This window comes from Pseudorca crassidens, chromosome 7, assembly GCF_039906515.1.
Source record: "Pseudorca crassidens isolate mPseCra1 chromosome 7, mPseCra1.hap1, whole genome shotgun sequence".
Taxonomy (NCBI): Eukaryota; Metazoa; Chordata; class Mammalia; order Artiodactyla; family Delphinidae; genus Pseudorca; species Pseudorca crassidens.
The window spans coordinates 100,521,406-100,543,737 of NC_090302.1; the positions used below are offsets into that span (position 1 = coordinate 100,521,406).

The 22,332-nt window shown below is 60.0% G+C and overlaps 2 protein-coding genes across 16 annotated transcripts; both read left to right on the forward strand.

Moving 5' to 3' along the window:
• Positions 1-13,045, forward strand: PDLIM2 (PDZ and LIM domain 2). The gene is given in 12 exon segments (XM_067745128.1): positions 1-193; positions 196-613; positions 615-640; positions 1,751-1,845; positions 2,543-2,694; positions 4,721-4,790; positions 4,893-5,044; positions 5,199-5,277; positions 9,264-9,358; positions 9,586-9,731; positions 11,281-11,398; positions 12,464-13,045. Coding segments are annotated over 12 exon segments (1,707 nt in total). The 5' UTR covers positions 1-15; the 3' UTR covers positions 12,642-13,045.
• Positions 13,046-15,381: 2,336 nt separating this feature from the next.
• Positions 15,382-22,041, forward strand: C7H8orf58 (chromosome 7 C8orf58 homolog). 15 transcript variants are annotated; one of them, XM_067745142.1, is made up of 7 exons: positions 15,911-17,683; positions 18,821-19,329; positions 19,655-19,755; positions 19,903-20,011; positions 20,140-20,165; positions 20,452-20,558; positions 21,102-22,041. In XM_067745142.1, exons 1-7 carry the CDS (start codon positions 17,635-17,637, stop codon positions 21,170-21,172), a joined length of 972 nt encoding a protein of 323 aa, XP_067601243.1. In that variant the 5' UTR covers positions 15,911-17,634; the 3' UTR covers positions 21,173-22,041. The 15 variants fall into 15 exon arrangements, with proteins under 15 accessions (XP_067601237.1, XP_067601245.1, XP_067601243.1 ...); XM_067745143.1 differs by having other exon boundaries at positions 20,476-20,558; XM_067745132.1 differs by having other exon boundaries at positions 15,913-17,683; positions 19,615-19,794; positions 20,140-20,252.
• Positions 22,042-22,332: the final 291 nt, after the last annotated feature.

Sequence of the window (22,332 nt, forward strand, 5' to 3'; positions counted from 1 at the left end):
CCTGACCTCGAGAGGATGGGGACACCCCGGGGAGGACGGCCGCAGCCTCTAGGGGGCTCTCGGGAGAGTAGCCCCGGGCCCCTAGCGGGCGCGGGCCAGGTGGCAGCGCCGGGGCTGAGCTGCGCGGAGGAGGCGGCCTCCCTGGCCAGGGGCGGCGGCAGGGGCGGCCCTGGGATCACATGGGCGGAGGCAGGTCCCCGGGCGGGCTCTCCCCAGAGTCGGGCAGACGGCTGCGGCGGGAACGGCGGCGTCTCCTCGCCTCCCTCCTTCCTTCCCTTCGTTCCCCGGCCCGGCCGCCCAGCCCGACAGGTGAGCGGGAGCCGGGTGAGCGCGCCCACCTGCGTGCGGTCCGCACGGCCGGCGACCTCCCCGGCCCCGGCGCCTTCGCAGCTCTGCGCGCCTGCGGCCGGCTCGGCGCCCGGACCTCTCCTCCGCGCACGGCCGCTCCCTGCAGCCTCGCCTGTGGTCGGCGCCCCCCGCTAGCTGGGCTTTCCCGTCCCGGGTGCTCCTCCTCCAGCCCCCGGCGTGCGCGGGTACTTTGGTCTTGGAGCTCAGAAGGAGCCAGAAGTGGGCAAGCCGGGCCGACGGTCTGGGCACCTCCCCGCGGCCCCCGGAGCGGAGTCCACTGGCCGGCTCAAAGGTCTGGGAATCCAAGGCATCTGCTAGCCGCCAGCGCCGACCTGGGGCCTGCGGGAGGGACAGAGGCTGGGCCTGGGCAAAAGGGGAAGCCGGAGGGCCGGGAAGAGGGCAGACAGCCCCGCTCGCCTGGGCGCCCTCTCCCCAGGCTCCTAAACGCGGGAAGTGGCCCCAGTGTGCCTGATAGACTCGGGCAGCGCTTGTAGTCTGTGGGCCTCCCCAGGGACGGCCTCAGGGTGGGCGCTGGGTAGGGCGGTGGCCCAGACTGGCACTGCAGCTTCCTGCCTGGGTTGGCTCCTGACTCCAGAGCTAGAGGGTCAGGAAATCCTACATGGGTCTGGTCTACAGGGACACTCCCTTGCCCAGTGGAGGGGCAGTGGGTGGGAGGCCGGGGGCCCCAGCTAGCGGGCAGCATCAGTCAGCTCGCCCTGTTGGCCAGCGCCCGGTGGCGGGTGTGCCCTGCTTGGCAGATAAGCCCGTCCTTCTTGCCGGAGCTGCTCGGAGGGCAGCAGGCTGCTGGCGGAGGTGGGAAGCCCAGTCTTGCCTACCTGGACCACACGGCCGGGGCGTGGCAGGCAGCCAGGAGGCCCCTCTGAAGACCCTGGCCTCACGTGGGCAAGCTGCCCCGTCCCCAGCCAAGTACTTGAGAGTATGTGGTGGTACCACCCCTTTCTGTGCTGCCACCTCTGTTCCCAGAGCGCTGCCCTCCCCCAGAGCGGGGAGGAAGTCTCTTGTGCTGTCGGTTTCGGGGACCGGAAACAAGCACTAGGGGGACTTCACCCTGATGGTGGAGGAGGGGAGAGGGAGGAAATGCTGACATCTACCACCTGCCAGCCCCGCCCGCCCGCCTGCCTGTTCTCAGCAAGCCCCTGTGTAGCACCCTGCCGCTCTGCCGAAGACGGGGCAAAGGGGGAACTCAGGAGTCCTGACTTCCCGGGGTGGGGGGAAGTGGAACTGGGGCACGCGGGAGAGGTTAGTCACTTCCTCTACCCACCTCCACCCACCGCCAGCCCCTGACTGGCTCCTCCGGGGACCTGTCACCCCCTTCTGCCGCCTCACAGAGTCCCTTGCGGGGCGAGGGACAGGCTCCATCTCTCCAACCTCCCTCCCCCAGGTATGGCGCTGACGGTGGACTTGGTGGGACCCGCGCCCTGGGGCTTCCGCATCTCGGGCGGCAGGGATTTCCACACGCCTGTCGTGGTGACCAGGGTAAGGGCTAGTCCCAGGAGACGGGGAGGCACCCCCAAAGCCAGAGTCTGCCCTGCCCACTTGGTCCTCACAGACACCTTTCTTTTTCTGTTTTGAAGCCAGAGGCCTGCTTCTGGGATCGTTGGCGTGGGCAGGGCTGGGGCCCCGTTGCCATGGGGATGCGGTGGCCACTTCAGAAACAGGCTTCTAGAGAGTGAAAGGGAGCTGGGCCCAATGCAAGGCCTTCTCTTTTCTCCTTGGCCACTAACCCCGTACGTGCTGGCAGCCATTTTAGGTGATTAGAACAGGAGCCCCGAGCTCTTGACAGTTTTCCCCTGACCCAGGCCCAGGCCAGGGAGTGTTCACGCAGAGGGCCTGCGTGCAGGCATGATTTGATTTGCACGGGCAGGGCTCTCTATCCAGAAGTATTTCCAAGCACAGTTCCTGAAGTTCTGCCATTACACGTTCTTTGGGGAGCCCCGTTAGAAGGCCAGCGCTGAGGTGGGTGGCGGGGGGCTGCCACTCCAGCTTTTGGAGGGGATTGGCTGGTGGGCTGGGTGGACACCGGCAGGCAGGGAGAGAGATGTTAAAGGGAGATGCAGGCCAGCCTGGTTGAAACCAGCCTCTGTGTTTCTTGGGCAGGACAAGGAAATCCCTTCCTCTCCATCCCTCCCTGCCTGAGTGTCACCTCAGACTACCTGCTCCTCACCCCCTACAGGTAACTGAGGAGGGCAAGGCCGAAGCCGCTGACCTCCGGCCCGGTGACATTATTGTGGCCATCAATGGTGAGAGTGCAAAGAGCATGCTGCATGCCGAGGCCCAGAGCAAGATCCGCCAGAGCCCCTCGCCGCTGAGGCTGCAGCTGGACCGGTAGGTCCTCCACCTCTGCTGGGCCTGCCAGCACTCTTCTGCCTTCTGCCAGCCCGCTGCACAGTGGCCGCCCTCACCCCTTGCTCTCAGCTCCGACCTGGCCTTCCTGGGCCCTCACGGCTCATCCGTGAGAAGGTCCCAAGCTCTGGGGCTGCAGCAGGGTGGGCTGAGGGGTGTCCCTGTGCCCAGCTGGGCGTGCACTCACAGGCAGAGCAGGCTGGCATCAGCCACCTGGACACCCGGGTTTGACTGGTTCCCAGGTGTGCAGGGTACAGGGCGTGGGCATGCAGTCGGTTGAAGAGGGGAAAGGTGTGCCTTAGGCTGGGTCTGCAGGGCCCCTGCCTCCAAGGGGTGGGGGGAGAACCTTTGCTCAGATCCTGGGGTGGTGAGGAGTTTGGGGGCTCACTCCCCATAGAACCACTCCGTTGCTCCCCAAGTTGCCTCTCTGGGCCCTGCTGGGGAAGGCAGATTCCCAGGTTCCTGGGACTTCAGCCTGGGGGTGTGGGTGGGAACAGGTGGCTCCCTGGGGGTGGGGCATCCCAGTGAGTCATGGGGCAGGAATGCTGGGAGATTCCCCAGCCGGGAGAGCCCTCTGGGCGGGCCTTGAACCTGAGTCAGGTACCTCTGCTCCTGCCCTCTCCTCGCCCCTGCCGCCCTACGTCACTGCAGAACCTGGCTCCCGTCTCCTGGGACGCTCTCACGGCCCGGCCCCTTCAGTGACTGTTTTGTACCAGTCTGGCTCATGAGTGTTTACAGGAGTGGGACCCAGAGGAGGAGGGTAGAGAATAGCTCATGGCATCTGGGAAGGGGACCAAGATCTACAAGAAGCTGCAAAGTGGGGCGGGGGAGGGGCAGGGAGCTGCTGACACCATCACATCCTCTCGGGTCCCTCCAAGAACGACCCAGCTCCATCAGAGAGGTGGCCCTGGCCGAGTACCCCCAGGCCTCCAGTTCCACGTTGGGCAGGCCAAGGCTCCCTGTCTCTTCTTTCTTTTGCCCAAACCCTTCCTAACCTCCCCCAGTAACCCACCCCCAGGAGACCTCTCCAGCACTCAAAGCCCCAGGCAGGAAGCAGTGCTCTGGGCGGAGCCAGGGCCCGAGCTCCCCTGCTCTGGCCCTAAATTCTCCCCAGGGAGGGAGGCGGAGGCTGTGGCTGGTGTGGCGTGTGGTGACTGAGGTTCCTGCTGACCTCTCTGGAGGCAGTCAGACATCCAGGAACGGTGTAGTGGGACATGGTGGGCTCATCCCGCACCCTCAGCAGCTCCCAGTCCTCCAGTCACCTCCTGTTTGAGGCTTCAGCCAGGTTCCACTGGGCAGGGCTTTGGAGGAGGTGGGGGGTCCCTGGGGAGTTGAGGAGGGGGAGCCTTGGTGATTAGCAGGGGAGCTGGGCCGCCTTGTTCTCTAGGTCCTTCAGCTGCCTTCATGGCAGGAAGGGGGGCTGGCTCTACCCTCTGGTTTACAGGGGGCGGGGTGAGGGGGGTTGACTTTGGAAACCACAGGGAGGGATCCTCTCAAAGGCAGAGCTGATGGGGGACAGGCCCCTGGGCAGAGGGGGCAGCTGGCCCAGCCATTGTTGGCCTTTAGGAATTTGGGCAACTCACTTTCCCTCTCTGGGCTTCAGTTTCTCCAGGGGTGAAAGATAAAGGATTATTTATGCACAATCAGCAGTCCAAAGCAATCTACAAACTGATGCTGACCAGCGACAAAGTCTGGATGAAATGCTCCCCCCACCAAAAAAAAAAGACTAGAAAAGGAAAAGTAAAGGCGAGGCAGGGGGAGGGGTGATGATGTGAGGAGCTCTTAAAAAAAATTTGAATTTATTGAACTTTTTGCTGAAATGATGGCCTTTCTACTTTTTGGTGCTAAATTGTCCTTTCTTTTAAGAAATGATGGTGGTCGTTGAGGACAGTTGTTTGTTGTGAATTTGACGAAGTTAAAAGTTGGCTACCCGATTTCCAAACGTTTTGGACATGTTCCTAATCTTGAGAACCCGGGGACACTTTGTCTCCCTCTGTCCTCTCTTCAGGCCTCAGGTTTCCTCTCCCGGGCAGACCAACGGGGAAAGCTCCCCCGAAGTGCTGGCCACTCGCTTCCAGGTAGGATGGTGCCTCCTGCTGGGAGCCCCACACCCTGAAGTGATGGGGGGCCCCCTTCCCTGCTCTTCCCGGCCCTGCCCTTCCAGGCCCCTCTCTCCGCAGGGCTCCAGGAGGACACACACCGACAGTCAGTCCTCCCTGCGGTCTTCCTGCTCCAGCCAGGCCTCCCTCAGCCCCCCGCCAGGCAGCCCCTTCTCCACCCTGCCCCCCGCCAGCCCCCAGGCCCCCGTGGGAGAGGTGGTGCCCAGCCACAGGTGAGTGCAGCGGGTAGGCCCCCTGGCCACCAGGTCCAAGCCGGCCTCTCAAAGTCTCTGTAGCTGGGTTTAGGGGGCCCTAGGGTCACCTCTGTCTCCCGGGGCAGCCTGGTGGCGGGGCCCCCGGCACACACTGTCCACTTCCCCATTTCAGTTTCCAGAGCCTGGCGTACTCCCCAGAACCCACTACTGCTGACCACTTGTCCTACAGGGGCCGCCCTGGAAGCCGACAGGTGAGGATACCTGAGGCGAGGAGAGAGCCTCCTGTCCTGGCTGGTTGCTGGTGGTGCCCGTGGGGCTGCATGTGGCTGGTCCCACCTAGGCGGCCAGCACCACGGTCTCCTAGTAATAGGCACGCTCCTCTCTGGAGCCGGGAGGCCAGAGCTCTGGTGAGGGTCACACTCACTGCACCGGCCCTACCCGTCCAGGCCCAGGTGTCCTTCTACCTCTTACATTCAGACCCGCCGCTGCCTCCCCCCTTCCTGCTGGCTTCCTCCCTTCTCAAGTGTTTCTCTTGGGCCGGGACCGAAATAGTTTAGCTGCTGTTGTTGGGATGATTCCCTTTGGCTGTATCTCTTGAACACATTCCTCCCCATTCCAAGCCCCATGCCCGCCCCCAGCTCCCATCACCCATTCCCCCTCTTCGTCCTCTGACTCAGCCCCCGAGAACCACCAGAGAACCACCAGCCGGCCTGTGGTTCCGACTCCAGTTGCACTTGGCTTACTCTCTGTCTGCCCCCCTCCCCTGCCCTTTTCCCCTGGACACCCTGCCAGGTCCCACTGTCCGCTAGTGACAGCCCAACACCGCCTTGGTGGTATGTCTCCTCTCTAAGGGCGGGGGTGGGGAGGTGAGGAGTGAGGCGGCCAAGAGTCAGGGCCACAGCTGCTGGGGGCAGAGTTAGTGGGGGCATGTCCAGCCTTTGGGGTGAAGAGGATGAGGCCCAGCTGCTGGAATCCTACCTCGGGTAGATTCTGCATTCCAGAAAGCAGAGCCTTTGGAGATGACTGGGGGAGGGTGCTAGAAACTGGGGGCTCTGGAGAAGGAAAGAACAGGGTCCTCTGGGGGCTGCATAGTAGTGGCTCCCTGGTGACCCTCTGTTGGCCTGCCCAGTGACCCTCCAGGAGACGTGGGCATAGAGATGGATGTATTCAATGAGATCCCGTCTTTAAAGAATTAAAAATGCAGTGGCAGAAATAAGATAAACATGCAAAACAATTTTGGGAAAATTAAGCACTGAGCAGTATGATCTTAATTATAAAAGCAGGAGGCATTCGGGGAGGGGATAGCTGAGTGTGGGCTGGGGTGGCCTGAGAAAGCTTTGTCAGGAATTTTGCTGGATGTCAGAGGCAGGATGGGGTAGGTTTCGGATTAGAGAACGATGAGCTGGGGAGATGGGAACTCCACGGTACAAGCAAGACCTGGCGTGTTGGGGCCTGGGGGCCTTCTCCAGAGAGCTCCGGGCTGAGATCAGCTGGGAATGAGCTTGGTCCACCCTATCCTCCTTCCTCGAAACCGGGGCAAAGGGGAGAGGCGGGTGGGACAGGGAGTGGCTCTTAAACCAGCAGCAGCACCTTGGAAATTGTTAGAAATGCACGTTCTCAGGCCCCAGCCTAGACTTACTGGATCGGACGCAGGGGTGAGGGGCGGGGGTGAGGGCACCCATCCCTGTTCTAAGGAGCCCTCAGGGATCTGATGCACGCACAGATTTGAGGGCCACCCATGTGGTGTGAAGAGGAGCCCTGAGCTGGGTGGCAGGGAGACCTGGGTTGGTCCCACCTCTACTGTGTCACTTTGGACAAGGCACCCTTCCACTCTCTGGGCCTCAGAGTCAGACCCGACGCTCTGAATTCCCTTCTTTCACCCTGAGGCCCCTGGTCATTCTTTCAGCAACTATTTGTGGAGCAGCTGCTTTGTGTCAGGCCCCCTTCTAGGCTTTGGGGATGCATAGGTGGAAAAACAGAGAAATTCCTAACCCCGTGAAGCTTGCATTCTGTTCTACAAATGAGGCTGTGGTCAGACGGGGTGGGAGTCACCGGGTCCCACAGCTCCCTCTTGGGAGTCACCGTGCACTTGAGCACCTTAAAGGCTCTGAAAAGTCCTGCCTGTGAGGAAGAAAGATGTTTAATTTTTTAATTTCCTGAACTTACTTAACTGCAGAATTTCTCCGGGGATCCCCCTGCCAATTGCTTATTAACATCCCCCCAACACATTTTGAGAGGGGTTGGCTGGAGACAGCTCTTGATGGACAGGTGAGCAGCTTTTCTGGATCTAGAGATGAAAGGTCGCTTCTGTGAAGGCAGGTGTCGCCTACCGGTGACTGGGAGGGAGGTGGGGAGAGGAAAGGGCGTTGGGCGCCCCTCCACCGGGGTGAGGTGCTCTGGCAGGAGAAAGGCGGCAGAGGTGACTACAGATGAGGTGCCCCTGCCCCAGGCTCTTGTGGCCATGGCCTTGCTGCTGGCTCCTGAGCGGGCTGAGGCTGCGCTGGGCCCAGGGCGAAGAACATCGACAGACCTTACAGAAACCGGAAGTTGCCCCCTCTGGAGAGGCACACACTTGGGTGAGCAGATGTAAAGTGAAAACAACCCCTGTCCCTCTGGCCGGCATGAGGACATGGCCTGAGAAGGGAGTCAGGGCGGATTTCAGCCCTCCCTCCCTGCTGGCCGGTGCCCCTGTGCAGGGCACACGCTGGCCTGTCTAGGACAGCGAGATGGGACATCGTTCTTGAGTACCTGGTGCCAGTTGTCCTTCCTGAGTTGACCGCATGGAAGCAGCTGGGCACCCAGGAGCCTAGGCGTGGACTCCCAGCCCTGGCTCCCACTCCCCAGGTGGCTTGGATTGGCCACTTTGCTTTCTGACCCTTAATCCCCTTACCTGTAGAAGCCCAAGAACAGAAGAAGAATGCAGGCTAGTGCAAGAGGGCCAGTGGGGTGAGGGGCTAAGGGCTTTTTGTTTTTAATTAAAAAAAAAATTTTTTTTAAACATTTTTTAGGGCTTCCCTGGTGGCGCAGTGGTTGAGAGTCCGCCTGCCGATGCAGGGGACGCCGGTTCGGGCCCCGGTCCGGGAAGGTCCCACATGCCACGGAGTGGCTGGGCCCGTGAGCCATGGCCACTGAGCCTGCGCGTCCAGAGCCTGTGCTCCACAACCGGAGAGGCCACAACAGTGAGAGGCCCGCGTACTGCAAAAAAAAAAAACAAACCCCAAACCAAAGAAACCCCACATTTTTTATTTATTTATGGCATGTGGGATCTTACTTCCCCAACCAGGGATCGAACCCTTGCCCTCTGCAGTGGAAGCACGGAGTCCCAACCACTGGACTGCCAGGGAAGTCCCTAGGGCTGTTTTTTAGCTCTGTGAAGTTTCTGTTTTCAGGTTAAGAAGTCATGCAGCTTTTCCACTTGACCCCATAATTCATCCCCAACTTTGAACTTTAAAATCGAGGGCATTTTCCTTTCCAGGAGACCATGCCTGGTCGTCTCTGAGGCTGTCTTTTCCATCGGGGCTGGCCACGGAGAGGGAGCAGAGTAGGGGAGGGTGCAGAGTGCAGGCCGGAAAACAGGGAGACTGAAGGCAAGATTTCCAGGTAGAGAGCAGGTGTCGGAGCCCGAGAGGGACAGCACACATCGAGCAGGGGGCTCTGCTGTGGGGACCTGGCTCCCCAAGGCTCTGTGGGGCAGGACCAGACCTTCCAGGGCAGCTGGGAGAGGCTGGTAAGCCCAGACCCTGGCCATTTCAGAGGAAGGACCAGAGGGTGTAGGAGACAGGACTTTTGTGCGGCCTGAGCCCTGACGCCAAGAGGGGTCTTGGCCCTTTATGTTTCCTGTTCCTCATTGCAGAAGGCTCAGCTTACTTTCTCTCTGCTTGTTCTGCCTGCCAGGCCCCAGTGTAAAACATCTTTGCAAACACATTGTGTGAGATGGCAGAGGAACAGCCATGGTGGCCCCGCACACTCATCTTCATCCTGCCCCTTGCCCAGTCCCCTTAGGGCAGCAGGCTCACCCTTCTAGAACCCTCCCTCCCCTCGGGGACCCAGCAGGAGCAGTTGCAGGCGGCTGCTGACCCCCGGTTCTGCGAGCTGGTTGGGTGGGGCTACTGGTCAGCGAGGGCCGGGGGCCCCCTGGTGGTGGGCCTGGGGAACAGCGGGGTTCGGCTGCCCAGATGGGTGTGCTGGCCCCAGGCCCGGCCGCTGACTCCTCCCCTGGTGCCTCTCCTTCCCGCAGGCCGGCCTGGGCCGTGCTGGCGACTCGGCTGTGCTGGTTCTGCCGCCACCGCCTTCCCCAGGTCCCCGTTCCTCCAGCCCCAGGCTCAGGTACCAGTGAGTTCTGGAGGGTGGGGTGGGATCTTGGAGGGCCTGGGAGGGGCAGGAGACAGGCTTCCCAGAGAGGGATGGGGGGGTCCCCCCCTCCCTAACCCCCGTCCACTTTCCTCTGGCCCCCAGAATCCCTTTTACGCCCCCGGGACACTCTTTCTCTGTCCTCATGTTCATCCCAACCCCTGGGAACGGGGCCCTCACTCCTGGCTGCCTCCTTCCCATCCCTGCAGCGTGGCCTCGGAAGGGGAAAGCCACCTCCTGAGAGAGGACTCAGAAGTCTTCAAAATGCTGCAGGAAAATCGCGAGGCACGGGTGGCCCCCCGGCAGTCCAGCTCTTTTCGGCTCTTGCAGGAAGCCCTGGAGGCTGAGGAGAGAGGTGAGCCCCCGGGGGGCTCGGGTAGGAGAAGGATGTTCCCCCAGGACACGCTGGACCCCCGACTGGACATGTTATGAAATGAGTATTTGTTAAGTGCCCATCATGGGAGTGGGCTCTGACTTGTAGAAGCCACAGCCCCTGCACTACAGGAGCTTAGGGTCTGCTAGGAGTTACTGGGGTGCAACCCAGAGGTGCTGGGATCAGGGCAAGTGCCAAGGGAACGATAAATGTGGGCGGTGTGGCCTGGGTCTCCAAGGACGGCTTCGTGGAGGAAGAAGAATCGACTGGGCCCTTGAAGAAAGATCAGGACAAACGGCCTTAAGATGGTGGCCAGGAGCAGTGTGGAATGTGGAGGCTGGAGCCGCAGGGCTCTGGGGTGGGACTGACAGGACACTGGGGCCTGGCTGCATGGACGGTGGCCACGAAGGTTAAGTCCTGGCTGTGAGGCCTCGCATACCAGGCCTGAGGAGCGTCCCAACCCAGGAGGACCCGTTAAATAACGCCAGGCGGTGTGTGAGGTGCCGAAGTGAGCAACAGAGATACAGGCTTCTGCCAGCCGTCCAGTTGCTCATTCGAGACGTTTGCCGAGTTGTCTGATGGACCAGTCATGTGCTGTGTGGAGATCGAAGGCGGTCAGGACCCACGTCTGCCCCGCCAGGAACTCTGTTTATTGGGAAGACTGGTTTGCCCAGCCGCCCAGGAAGTGGACCGTGCCGCAGGAGTTCGTGTGGGTGCATGGGGAGTAGGGGGTGAGGGGGGCACTGCCATGGTCCAGGGGAGAGATGAGGAGGGCCTGGCCTGGGCAGTGGTATCAGGGAGAGAAAGGATGGGACAGTCAGAAGTATTTGACTGGCACAATCACTGGTACCTCGGGGCTGCTTCCAACTCTGATGTTTCGGAGACAAGGTGAGAAGGTTTGGAGCAGAGCTTGTCCATCACTACCCTGAGGCCTCGGCAGGCCCTGGGAGGGGGCACGGGGAGAGGCGGAAGGGTGGGGGGAGGGCGGCGCAGACAGATGGTGACTTCACCCCTGGAATCACGGGGTCCTCGGCTGCAGGTGACCACACCTGATAACATCCGTGCTTCATCTTAGCGTCGTTCCAAGGCTCAGGCACAATAATGCACGTGAAAGCCCTTTGGAAACCGTACAGAGGTGCTGTGATGCTGTTATTATCTATTATTTTCATCTCTTGATATCATCATCCCTGGGTCAGGAGAGAGGAGATGCCTGCTTGGCCTGCCGCGTCAGACACCAAGCAGACGCTGCTCAGGCTGCCTTAGCTTGGGCTAACTCAGCCTTGAACGTGCTCCCTGCCCTTGACCAACCTCCGCCAAGGATCTGGGGTGATCGCTTCCTTCCCCCGTGACCCCCTCTCATGCCCGGGCTTACTTTAGGGGTCTGCGTGTAAGTGCACCTTTGACAGGGGCTCTTTGGAGCTGTGTTGGAGGAGGTGGAGTGGGCATCAAAAATACAGCCTGATGGCACTGCCGTGGGCGAGCTCTGATGTGTCTGTCTGTCCTCCCCACCCTCATCCCCCACCCCCCACAGGTGGCACACCCGCCTTCCTGCCCAGCTCGCTGAACCCCCAGTCCTCCCGGCCCACTTCCAGGGCCCTGGCCACCCCACCCAAGCTCCACACGTGTGAGAAGTGCAGCGCCAGCATCGCGTGAGTGCTGGCGGCCTGGGGGGCAGGGCACACCCTGCAGGGCGGGGGCCAGGGGCCAGGACGCTCTCAGGAGGGGCCTGCATGGCTCCAGTAGCCAGGGACCCTGCGGGGAGCATTGCTACAGTGGATCTGTGATGGGCTCAGGGGTCACTTCAGCCTTCGTAGGATGCCTGCACTGGCTTTTCCCTGCTGTCTCTCCTCTTCCTCGGTTTCTTTCCCCGCCTCCCTGGAGGAGGAAGAAATGCTACTGCTTTCGATTTCTCGCCAACCATCTCAAAGCCTCTGCAGATCTGCCTCTGGATGAGGGGCCTCCTCTTGGAAACTCTTGCTGTTACTTCCTCCTCCCCCTCTTTGGAATGGGATGCGTTTTCCAGAGGTAGGCCCATTTTTCTCATTATAATGCAGCCACATTCTCTGGAAAATTGAACCCTGCCCCCCCCCCCAGATAAATTTCTTCCGTGCACAGTGGTGAGGGTCAGATGACTCATTTTAGGCAAACCCCTAGCCTCCGTGGGCCTCCGTGGGCCTCCGTGTGTCATCTGCAGAACGCAACACTGCCCAGCCCTGCTGCGCAGGCCCGAGGAAGGGGTCCTATACGGTGTTTCTCAAAGATCAGCAGCTGGACCTCTGAGGGGTTTCGGGCCCACACCCCCAGAGTTTCCTCTTCGGGAGGTCCCTAGCCCCAGAGTTTGCATTTCCGATTCATCCCCAGGTGATGTGATGCTGTGGGTCCTGGCACTGGGACCGCATTTTGAGAATCACTGCTCTATTAACAAGCCACAAGATTCAGGACGGTGCTTGTCTGCCTTTGTGTGGGGGAGGAATGACTTTTTAAAAATTTGGGGTTCGGGGATGTGGGCTGGGGGTCTGTTGAACGGAGATTCCTGAGGGCAGGCCTGGGGAGTCAAGTGACTGAGATTTTGGGACCTTACCGGGTCCTGACTCTGGGCTGGAAACTAGGTTCCCTGAGAATGGGAATGGTGGCTTCGTGCCTGGTGTTCTCCCCTCTCTCCTCCCCCCTAGGCTAATGGCTCTCTCCTCCCTGTGCCCCCCCCCCCCCCGCAGGAACCAGGCCGTGCGTATCCAGGAGGGGCGGTACCGCCATCCGGGCTGCTACACCTGCGCTGACTGTGGGCTGAACCTGAAGATGCGAGGGCACTTCTGGGTGGGGGACGAGCTGTACTGCGAGAAGCACGCCCGCCAGCGCTACTCCGCACCGCGCACCATCAACTCCCAGGCCTGAGCGCCCGGCTGCGCTCTCAGACCGCCCTCCACTCTGTGGGCACCTCCGCACCCAGGCCGCGCCAATATCAAGTTGGCCTGGAAAGGCGATGGGGACTGGTGAGGCCCCTTCCTCCTCGCTGAGTGAGGCCAGAGGCTAGGACCTGCCTGTGCTGCGGGTGAGGGCAGCCTCACCTTCCCAGGCCTCTGCTGGATACTCTCGCGTCCCCCTGCTGGACAGGCTCTGCGTCAAAGTGCGAAGTGGGTGCTGCCTTGGACACCTTTGTGTACCAGGGGTTAAGCAGGCTGGGACGTGGAGAGAAGTATCTGGAAGGAGAGGGCTGGGCCAGAGGCTACAGGTATTCACTGTGTAAAGTTTTCAACATACGAGCTCTGTAAATATATACTGTACGTGGACAAAATAAAGTAGGTGCCCCTCTTTTCTCTCCTTCCCTGCCCCAGCCCCTGGGGATGAGCTTCTCCCTACCACTGGGTGGAGAGTCTTCCTACATACAATTTTTCTCCCCTCTTATTTCCGCCTCTCTCAAACCTCCACCCTACCAGATGCTTCACCACGTGACACTCCCGACTGAAGACACCCACTCCTGTTAGTGGAGGGTCGTGCTCTTCCTGGACCCTCTTTTAAAGATGTGTGTTTTATTGGGACGATCCCTGGTAGAGGAATGAGTTTCTCACTGGGAGCCCGAGAGGGGAAGGGATGCTAGAGGGCCGGCAGCAAACAGGAAGCAGGCCCTGAGACTCCTGCCCAGGCCCGTCTCCGTGAGACAGTTTCTGCGCTGGCGCTCTGTGCCCCTTGCTTTACTTGGTTTGGAGGCTGCTTGCCCTGCTGATGCACCCGGGGAGCTCGGTGGGCCAGAGAGGGGGCAACATCTAAAGGACCTCCTGCGCCTGCCCGATGCTGTCTGCACCCGTTTGAGAAAGCTTATCCCAGGAGTAACCTTGGACAGGGCTGTGAGTTAGCTTTCCCTGGGAGGGACAACCCTGCAGCGCCCCTACCCTGAGGACCCTGGTGGTTGATTTGAAAGCTGCCGCTAGGCAGGGCAACAGTGGTCCTCTGCCCGACTTTTGGCTTGATTCACCCATCACTCCCAGTCCTAATTCCAGAGGACCCTTCAGAAAGATGCATGGGTGCTGCTGGGTGCTCTAGACCTACCCTATCGCCCACTCAGCCTGAGGGAAAAGATCAAAGCTGGGCTTCAGAGGGTGCTTTGTGCTATCTGGCTCTTTTGGGAGGGAATCTTGGCAGAGACTGTGTAGTATTGCCTCCCCAGGCACCTTGATGTAATTTACACCTTGCTATAATTGTCTCACCTTTTGCCTGGATGGCTGTCTTTATTTTCATAGGAAAGATCAAGGCTGTCTGCGGCTCAGGAGTTGTCAGGCCAGAACTGTCTGGTCCCAAGTGGGATGGGCTCCTTGGCGCCACCTAGTGTCAGGTGTAGCCCTTGGCGGGGAGAATGCTCACAAAAGGGGATTCACTTCTCTGTAAATTCTCAGGTCCTGGCACAGTGGGAGTACAGAGATAGAGCACTTTTCTGGCTTTCCTAAAGATAATAGTCAAGTGGCAGCGACTGAGATGGCATGAATGAAATAATGTTACATGGTACTGAGTGTAAAGAACTCGTGCGGAACAGACAGGAGCGCCCTGAGAGTTCAGAGCAGGGGCCGTGGGTGTGAGAGGAAGAAAGGACACAGACAGATGGAGGAGAGAAATGCAGAGTGAGGGGCTGAGTGCAAGTGGCATGATCAGTTTAGGGCAGCGGCTGAAAGCGACACTGAGATAAGATTGGAAAGGAAGATGGGAGCCTTGAATGTTGTAAGATACGGTTTGAATTTCTCCTTGCGGCTCTAGGGACACTGAAAAATTTTCAGCAGGTAAGTGACAGGTTGGAAAAGGGTGTGTTAGAATCTTAATATGGTCACATCTTCGCCTGTAACAAACCATGCTGGGCTAGCAGTGCTCTAAGGAATGGAGAACAAAGGGGGAGTGGAGGCCCGTGGGAAATGGGTAGGCCAGTGAGTGGTTGAATGCCTTTCGAAGAGTGGACCGGGGTTCAAGCTAAAATCCGCCTCTCTGTGTCAGCCAGCTCTCCTCCCCGGGGCCAGAGGGTTTCAGCATCAGAGCTCTCTGCCGCCACACAACTAGCCCGAGCTTGGGGTTGAACTTCTTCGGAAGACGGAGTTATTAGTCCGTCTCATTTGTCAGCAGAGGAGGTTGGGGGCGGCCTTTGGTCTCTGCCCAGCTGTGTACACCCACCCCCTTTGGCCCAGACGTGCTGGGGTGGGGAGGGGGCACCGCCCAAACACGCGGCCGTTATTTGTCCAGTGCTGTGCCCTTTTTACTTTTTCTTCATTTTGGGGAATAACTTCAGAAATGATGACAGATTCGAGTTAGAAGCGACCTGAGAGAGCGTCTGATACAGGCTTCTATTAGAGATGAGAAAACGACTTTCCCAAAGTGACACCAATAGATAATTCTAAAGTGCTTTCAACTCCAGTCCTCACCATTCTGAAGCAGGTACTGTTGTCATGCTTGCTGTGTAGATGAAGAAAGCAACGACAGGGAGGCTAAGTCGCTGGTCTAAGAGCTCCTAGCAGTAAGGGGAGGGTGCAAAGGATGAGCCAGGAGCCTGACTCCTGGGTTTCTGGTTTGCCCTGGGGTGCGCTTGCCCTTCCCTTCCAGGCCGTAAGGGAGGTCACCACAGCTTCCAGCCATCTCTAATCTGGCAGGAGCTGCCCTAGGCTCTTGGCTTTGCCCTTCCTCGCACAGGGCCTAGCTCAGCGCTGAGCTGGCAGGAAACATGCTTCCTGAAGCTGGGATTTCCCCATGGAGGCTGGGAGGCATCGAGCATCCCTGGCCTCAGCCTGAAGGATGTCTCTGCTGGGCTACCATGTGTCTCAGGAACTCATGGTAGCTGCTCAGCCCTCAGCTGGGCAGCGAGGGGGTGGCTGTGCCGCCCCTCCCACTCCTTGAAGCATCACTCAAAGGGAGATGATTCTCCTCTGGTAGAAGGTGGGGTGAAGGAGAAACAGCCCTCCGGGCGGTGAAGGCCTGGCCCAGCTCCGGGCCTGGGGCTGCCACAGTCAGGGCAGCAGAAGGCAGAGGGGAAGGCAACATGTTGGCCCTCAACTGCGAGGGATCCCAGCTGCCCTGAAGATTGTGGCATAACTGCATGGAGAGGGGAGAATGGCCTGGAGGGGAGTGTGCCGTGTGTGTGTGTGTGTGTGTGTGTGTGTGTGTGTGTGTGTGTGTGTGTGTGTGTGTGTGTGTGTGTGTGTGTGTGTGTGTGTGTGTGTTCTGTGTGTGGTTTGAGCCCACACAGAGCCTTGTGCTGAGACACTGCATTCCTGCTGGCTGGGCTTCCTGCTCCAGATGCATTCCTGCCCCAGAGTCACCACGGAGACTGCTTGGAATCTGGCCCTACATTCTCCAAATTCAGGACAAGATCTGGCAAAGGGTCCCTCACTTTACCTCCCCATCCTCTGCCTTTGGAGGGAGGAAGCCACCTGATGGCCAGCCCTCCTCCTCTCCTCCCCAGGGAGGCCTGGCGTGGGATCTTCACGGGCTGTTGGACTTGGGTAAAGCAGCTCCCCCCAGGCCCAGGTCTCCCTCTCTGTACCTGGGAAAGAGGAAGGTGGGGGGGGCAGTGCTTTCCAGGAGGATAGGGTTGGGAGGCGGCAACCCAGAGAACCCGCAGCTAGCAGGAAAGAGGTTGGCCTGAAAAATCAAGGTGTTAAGAGAGGCTCTCATTCTTCCCCGGGCTTAGCTGTAGGCCTGTTTCCCAGAAGTTAGAATGTTGTAGTTCGTGACTCTGATTGCTGACGGCTCCTGCGTAGGGTGCTGGCAGAAGGGAAGGAGGGAGCTGGAGGTGGGCAGACTGTCTTCTCCCTCCCAGTTAATAACCACTTGCTCCCAACGCCTCCAGCTCCAGCTCCGGCCCCCTCCCCCAGAGGCTCAGGTGCAAGTTTGCACGTCCGCCAGCTCCCTTATCTCCCTCCAGGGAATTTAGGTCCCGCTGGGAGTTTTCCAGCCTGGTGGTCGCCTTCCTCAGGAGGCTGAGGTTTCCTTAGAGCCCACCATCCCATCTGGTCACCAGGCTGTCTCACCGTCAGTGTCTGCCTGGGCTGCCGGCCCCCTTTCAGGGTGGTTGGGGGGGTGGAATCCCACGGACCCAAAGAGTTCGGGGGCGGGGACGGGAGAGCATTTACACTTCCAGCACCTCAGGCTTGCCCTCCTGTCCCCCCTGTTTCGCTTCCCCGGATCCTGAAGCCCCCTCCCCCCGCGCCAGCCCCCAGCTTTAGGGTACCCGGGTGAGGAAGAGATCTGGGACGAGGAGGGGGTTCAGATCTAGCCCAGAACCCAAAGCGCTCTGCAGTTGTTGGAAAGGATCTTCCTGTGCCGGGAGTCACTTCCCCCTTTGATCGCGCCAGGTTTCTGAGTGGCTGAGTGACTTGCCCCAAGGCACACAGCTGGGAGCGCGGGTACGCCGGTGTCCAGGTCCGCTCTCCTCCCTCCGCCGGCACGTGCGGCTCCATTTCCTTCCGCGCTCGCGTCCGGTCGCCGCCGCCCCCCATCCCCGCCCGGGTTCATTTCGGCGGCAGGAAGACAGACCCCGCTTGGAAACCGAGGGCGGGGTGACCCCGCGCCACGAACCAGACGGCGTCTCCGGGCAGGGCTCCCCGCTCCTCGTCCGGGGTCGGCAGTGCGGGGCCGCCCGGGGCCCGAAGGACGGCAGATCGGGGCCCGCGCCCCGCCGGCACTGGGGGCGGGGGGGTGGGGCCAGGCCCCGCCCCCGCGGCCCCTCTCCGAGCGCCCGCACACCTGCGCACCCCTCCCGCCGTCCCTCCCCCATCCCCGCTGGGAGTGTCCGGGGGCCTCGCCCAACCAGGTCCGGACGCGCACCCGACAGCAGCGCGGGGACGCCGGCCGGGATCGCTCCGTCCGGCTGCAGCGGCCACGGCCGGGGCGCCGTGTCGGGGCCGGGATTGGGGCCATGCTGGGCCGGCGGCGCGTCTTCGCCGTGGAGCCGCTGGGCGGCCGGGGTGAGTCACCCACCCCGGGGCCGGCCGGGACCTTTGGCCTAGAGCCGACTCCCGTGCCCGGGCCCCTGTCTGCGCTCCCCGCCCCACCCGGCGCAGCCCGCCCGACCTCGCTGCGCCCTCCTCGCCGCTTCCCTTAGGAAGGGCCGGGGGATCGCGCCTTGCCCGTTGGAGACCCTCTGGCTTCTGGCGTTAAAACGACCGCCACCTCCATCCCATTTCCTCCGAGTCCACTTCCCTCTAATTCCCGGTCTGGATCCTCCTCTGACCGGCCCCTGCCCCAGCCCGCAGTTGCGAAAAGCTCTCTCCGCGGCGGCGGACCCCTTTCCAAAGGAGCCGCGCAGGGGTGGACTTCCTGGTCGACTTCCTTGCCCAGAGGGGCCTGGTTTGGCATCCCGTTCCAGCTCTCCCGCGTGGCGGGCAGGGAGACGAAGGCGGCCCTCCATCGTCTCCAGCCTCCGTTTCTGCATCCTTACAATCGGGGCACCCAGATCGCAGGAGAGCCTGGCACAGGCCAGGAGAGCTGTAGGAGAGGACAGTGAATGGGTGATCACGCTGTTCCTCCTCCTGCCCGCCTGGTTCTCTTTCTTCCGTTTAAGTTTTTCCTTTTCAACTCTCCAAAACCTTCTGTTTCTCACTTAAAAGAACAAAAGTCCAAAATGGTTATAGCGATTGTTATTTTTACTACCCATCTCCCCCCAGGAATTCCAGGATGGACTTCCTTTTGCATCCTGATGCCAGTTTGGGCCCAGGCTTCCCTCTTTGCGCCCTTCCCCCTCTCCCTGAGGCTAGGGCACAGTCATACTTCCCCATGGGGAGCACTTGAAGAGGCTACCACTCCCCAGTTATGGCTCAGAGGTCTTAGGCCAAGCTCAGGGGCTGGAGCACGAGGGCTCCCTGGAAGAAAAAGTGCTCACCCCTCCAAGGCAGATATCACTAACAATTACTTTTGTAAAGGGAACCCCATTCTAACATCTCCCAGCCAGGGTTGGAGAGAGATCTGGGCGGGGCTGTGGCCAACCAGTCTCCTCCTGTCACCTCTGGCCCAGGACACTCCTCCTCAGGGAATGTCGCCAGCTGCCAGGAATGCCGGGGGTGTTGGGGCAGCCTGCCCAGCCTGATGACTGATTCTCCTTGCAGATGGGGCTGGCGAGGACCTGGCACGTGGTTGTGTAGTGCCTGGAGTCACCAGCACCTACAGACGGATCCCGGATGCCGCTCCAGGGTGGTCGGCAGACTCCTGCAAGGGGCATGGCCGGCTGAGAGCACCTGGGAGGCAGGTGCCGCTTCTCAAACTGGCCTCCCAGGACTCAGGAGTGGAGATGGCGATTGGGGACAGGTCCCTAGCCACCTCCCCGGGCCTTTCTCAAGACTCTCTGAACTCTGAGCCCATGCAGAACGCTGAGCCCCTGGCCCTGGGTGCCACGGAGCCTCCTGCCCGCCTAAGCCGGCTTCTAGCCAGCCGTAAGCTGGAGCAGGTGCTGGAGCGGTCCCGCCAGCTCCCGACTTCCTCTGCCAGCTTGTCACATTACCGCTCCCCAAAGCCGCCACGCAACCCTGAGTATGAAATGCCCCTTTTTGGAGCAGGAGGACAGGAGGCCACCAAGGCAGAGAGTGACCTAGAGGCAGGGCTGGAAGAAGCAGAAGTGGTGAGTGCCGACTCTCAGGCGTGGGATGGAGATGCCTCCGCCCCCCAACTTCTTCTCTCTTACGCCTCATTGATGTGTTGTGTGAGAACGTCTTGCCTCACCCCGCCCCCAGCTGTGTGGAGGTGGGCAGGTCCGGGGCCTGCCCGGCACTTTGCCTGGCTGGGCACTGGGAGGCCAGCCGGGTGTGCGTCCCTCCTCCCACTCATCCTGCCCCCATCTGCTGGCCCCTTAGGGTGCGAGTCTGGTTGAGTTCAGAATTCTCCCCTACCTCACTACGTCCCACAGGTGGGGGGCTTGGGGCCTGAAGCCTGGGCCTGCCTCCCAGGGCAGGGTCTTCGCTACCTGGAACACCTGTGCCTGGTACTGGAGCAGATGGCGAGGCTGCAGCAGCTCTGCCTGCAGCTGCAGACTCAGAGGGCCCCTGGGGTGAGTGAGCTGTGGGCAGTCGGGCCAGCGGGCAGGCAGGTGAGTGGGGGATGCAGAGGATGGGGGGGACCCCTGGAACCAGGACTCCCTTCAGAACAGCCTCAGCCCTCTAGCCAGGCCCTGAAAGCCCGTCTCTCCTGTGCACAGCATCCTAAAGAGGAGGAGCCGGCCCTGGCGCCTTCACCTCCACCCTCTCACGCCCCGGGCAGTGAGGTACACGGGCGGTGGGAGCGGCTCAGCCAGACAGAGGAGACAGGTGAGGCGCAGTTGTGTCTCTGTCTGTATCTTGCCTGCCCAGGTCCCCATAGGCAGACCCCCTGAGCTCTGGGCTTGATGAGTGCCTTCCTGTTCCTGGCCTTGTGTAACTGGATTCTCTTTCCGAAGGAGCAAGCACAGCTTCACCCCCAAAGGTAGGGGTGCCCAGCGCCAGCCCTTCCAGGCTGTCAGAGGCCCTGGCAGAGCCAGCTCACACCTTTCCATCCTCCCAGGGGCACAGGGTAGGTGAGGGATGTACGTGGGGGCAGGTGACAGGATGCGGCGGAGGTCGGGGGTGGTTGGGATGTGTGCTAGAAAACGAGAGGATTCCTGTTGGGGACAGGTGATCTGTCCTGGCTGTGCTGACAGCTATCTCTGGGAGTTTGGTCAGGGGTACGTTTTGGGGAGGGGCCCTGGGTGACCCTCTCACCCTCTGCTCAGCGGGATCTCTCCCACTGGAACAAGGTCAAGGTCCTGCTCAACCGGATCCGGTGGAGAAGCCCTCGACCTGCTGAAGCCGCTGCCCCTCCTGATGGCTCTGCCCCCAGGTGAGTCCTGTGGCCCAGCCCAGGTCAGAGGGAGGAGGCTGATGAGCTAGGATGCCAAGATTGTGCTGCCAGTTGTTATCTTCGTCCCTGCAAAATTTGAGAGACGTAGTCTTGGAGAGGGTGCTGGAAAAAACAGAAAGTGGTTAAAGCACCCCGTTTAAGGATGAGGAGGCTGAGGACTGGGCTGGGGACGGAAGTCATTTTCCCGAGGCCACACGGTGAGTCAGTGACAGAGCCAGGACCAAAAGATGGGAAATCCTCATATAAGCCCAGCAAGCCCTCACCCCTCAAAGCTGAAACTTAGGTCACCTCCCTGGGTTTCCCCAGGAAAGCAAGGTAGGGCACACGGGATGCCACGGTGGATGCCGGGGGTTGGGGGGTAGGGGTCTATACTGAATAATTCTGGCGCCTTCAGGGTGGTCAATGGGGGATTATCCCTGTCATTTAATATCCCCAGGCCTCCCACAATGCTTGGTCAACTCTGGGACCATCGTTACCTTTGTTTCTTCCTCCTAGCCTAGTGCCTCCTTTCTTTCTCCACAGGATTGCATCAAGGGACCTCCCTGAAAGGCCTCCAGGCCAAACCCTCCAGAAGACCTTTATGCCATCATTAGTGGTTAAGAAGCAACGAGCAAAAAACCTTACTGTATGCTGAGACTTCCTGGTGCAGGGATGTAACCCCAGCTGGGGGGAGTGCAGTGAAGTCTTCTTCCTCGCCCTCTGCCCTGTTGCTGCTTCTGGGCACTGCCAGGAAAAGCTGTTGAGCCTCAGTTTTCTCTCTGAGGCAAGGGCTGAGTCTTTCTCCTCTGAGCAGCCAAGGAACCCTGGGTCCCTGAGAGGCCCCAAGGTGCAGCAGCTCTCGGGCTCCTCCCTGGTTGCCAGAAATCCCTGGGCTTAGGCAATGTGAACTTACTGATTCATCTGGCGTCCGTGGAGTGTGTTTGGCGTGGCGATCTGTCGGGGCCCAGCGTGTCGCTGGGGACTGTGGGACTGTCAGTGTTGTGAACTGGCTGGATCCAACCATCTCTCTGGAATCATGCACTCAAAGAGTCAGTCTTCAGGGTGAGGTAACTGCAGAACGATGGACTTGACCTTCACTCCTGAGCGGACAGTTACTGATCTGGAGTCCTCCCTTCCTCCTCATACTTGCACGGGCAGCCCCAGGACAGAGAAGGGTGCTCTCTTGGCTGCCTCTGCATTGAATCTTGCCTGAAGACTGCACCAGGGATGGGAGTCAAGGACAACATGGGGAACAGCAGAGTAATCTTCAAGGTCTATTCTCAGCTGCTTTACTCCTTACTAGCCTTTCCACGTCACAGCTGAAACCAGAGGCCCATACTAGCTTTTAGACCTTGACAAAAATCCCTTAACTTTTCTGAGCCATAGCTTCCCACTTAATCTCCCAAATGGTATAATGATGCCTGTCCTACCTACCTCACAAGCTTGTTTTGAGGGTAAAGTGAGATTAAACTGTCTCAAAATGCTTGGTGAATGTTAAATGAATAGGAAAGGGTGTTGCAGGGAGGCTAGACTGGAGGGTGATGGGAAGGTCAGAGGGTAAGGGGGAACTGGGATTGCTAATGGGGACTAAAATGGCCAGTGATTAGCGGCAAGACTTTGAGCAAGTCATTTCATTGAAGTCTCTCAGGTTTCATAGCTGAGAATTAGGACACTAATTCCTGACCTCCTTATCCCCCAAGGGTTGATGTGAGGACTAAAGGAAATGATTGTGAGAACTCTTTGTATATGTATACCTAAATATTGTGGAGGTTTA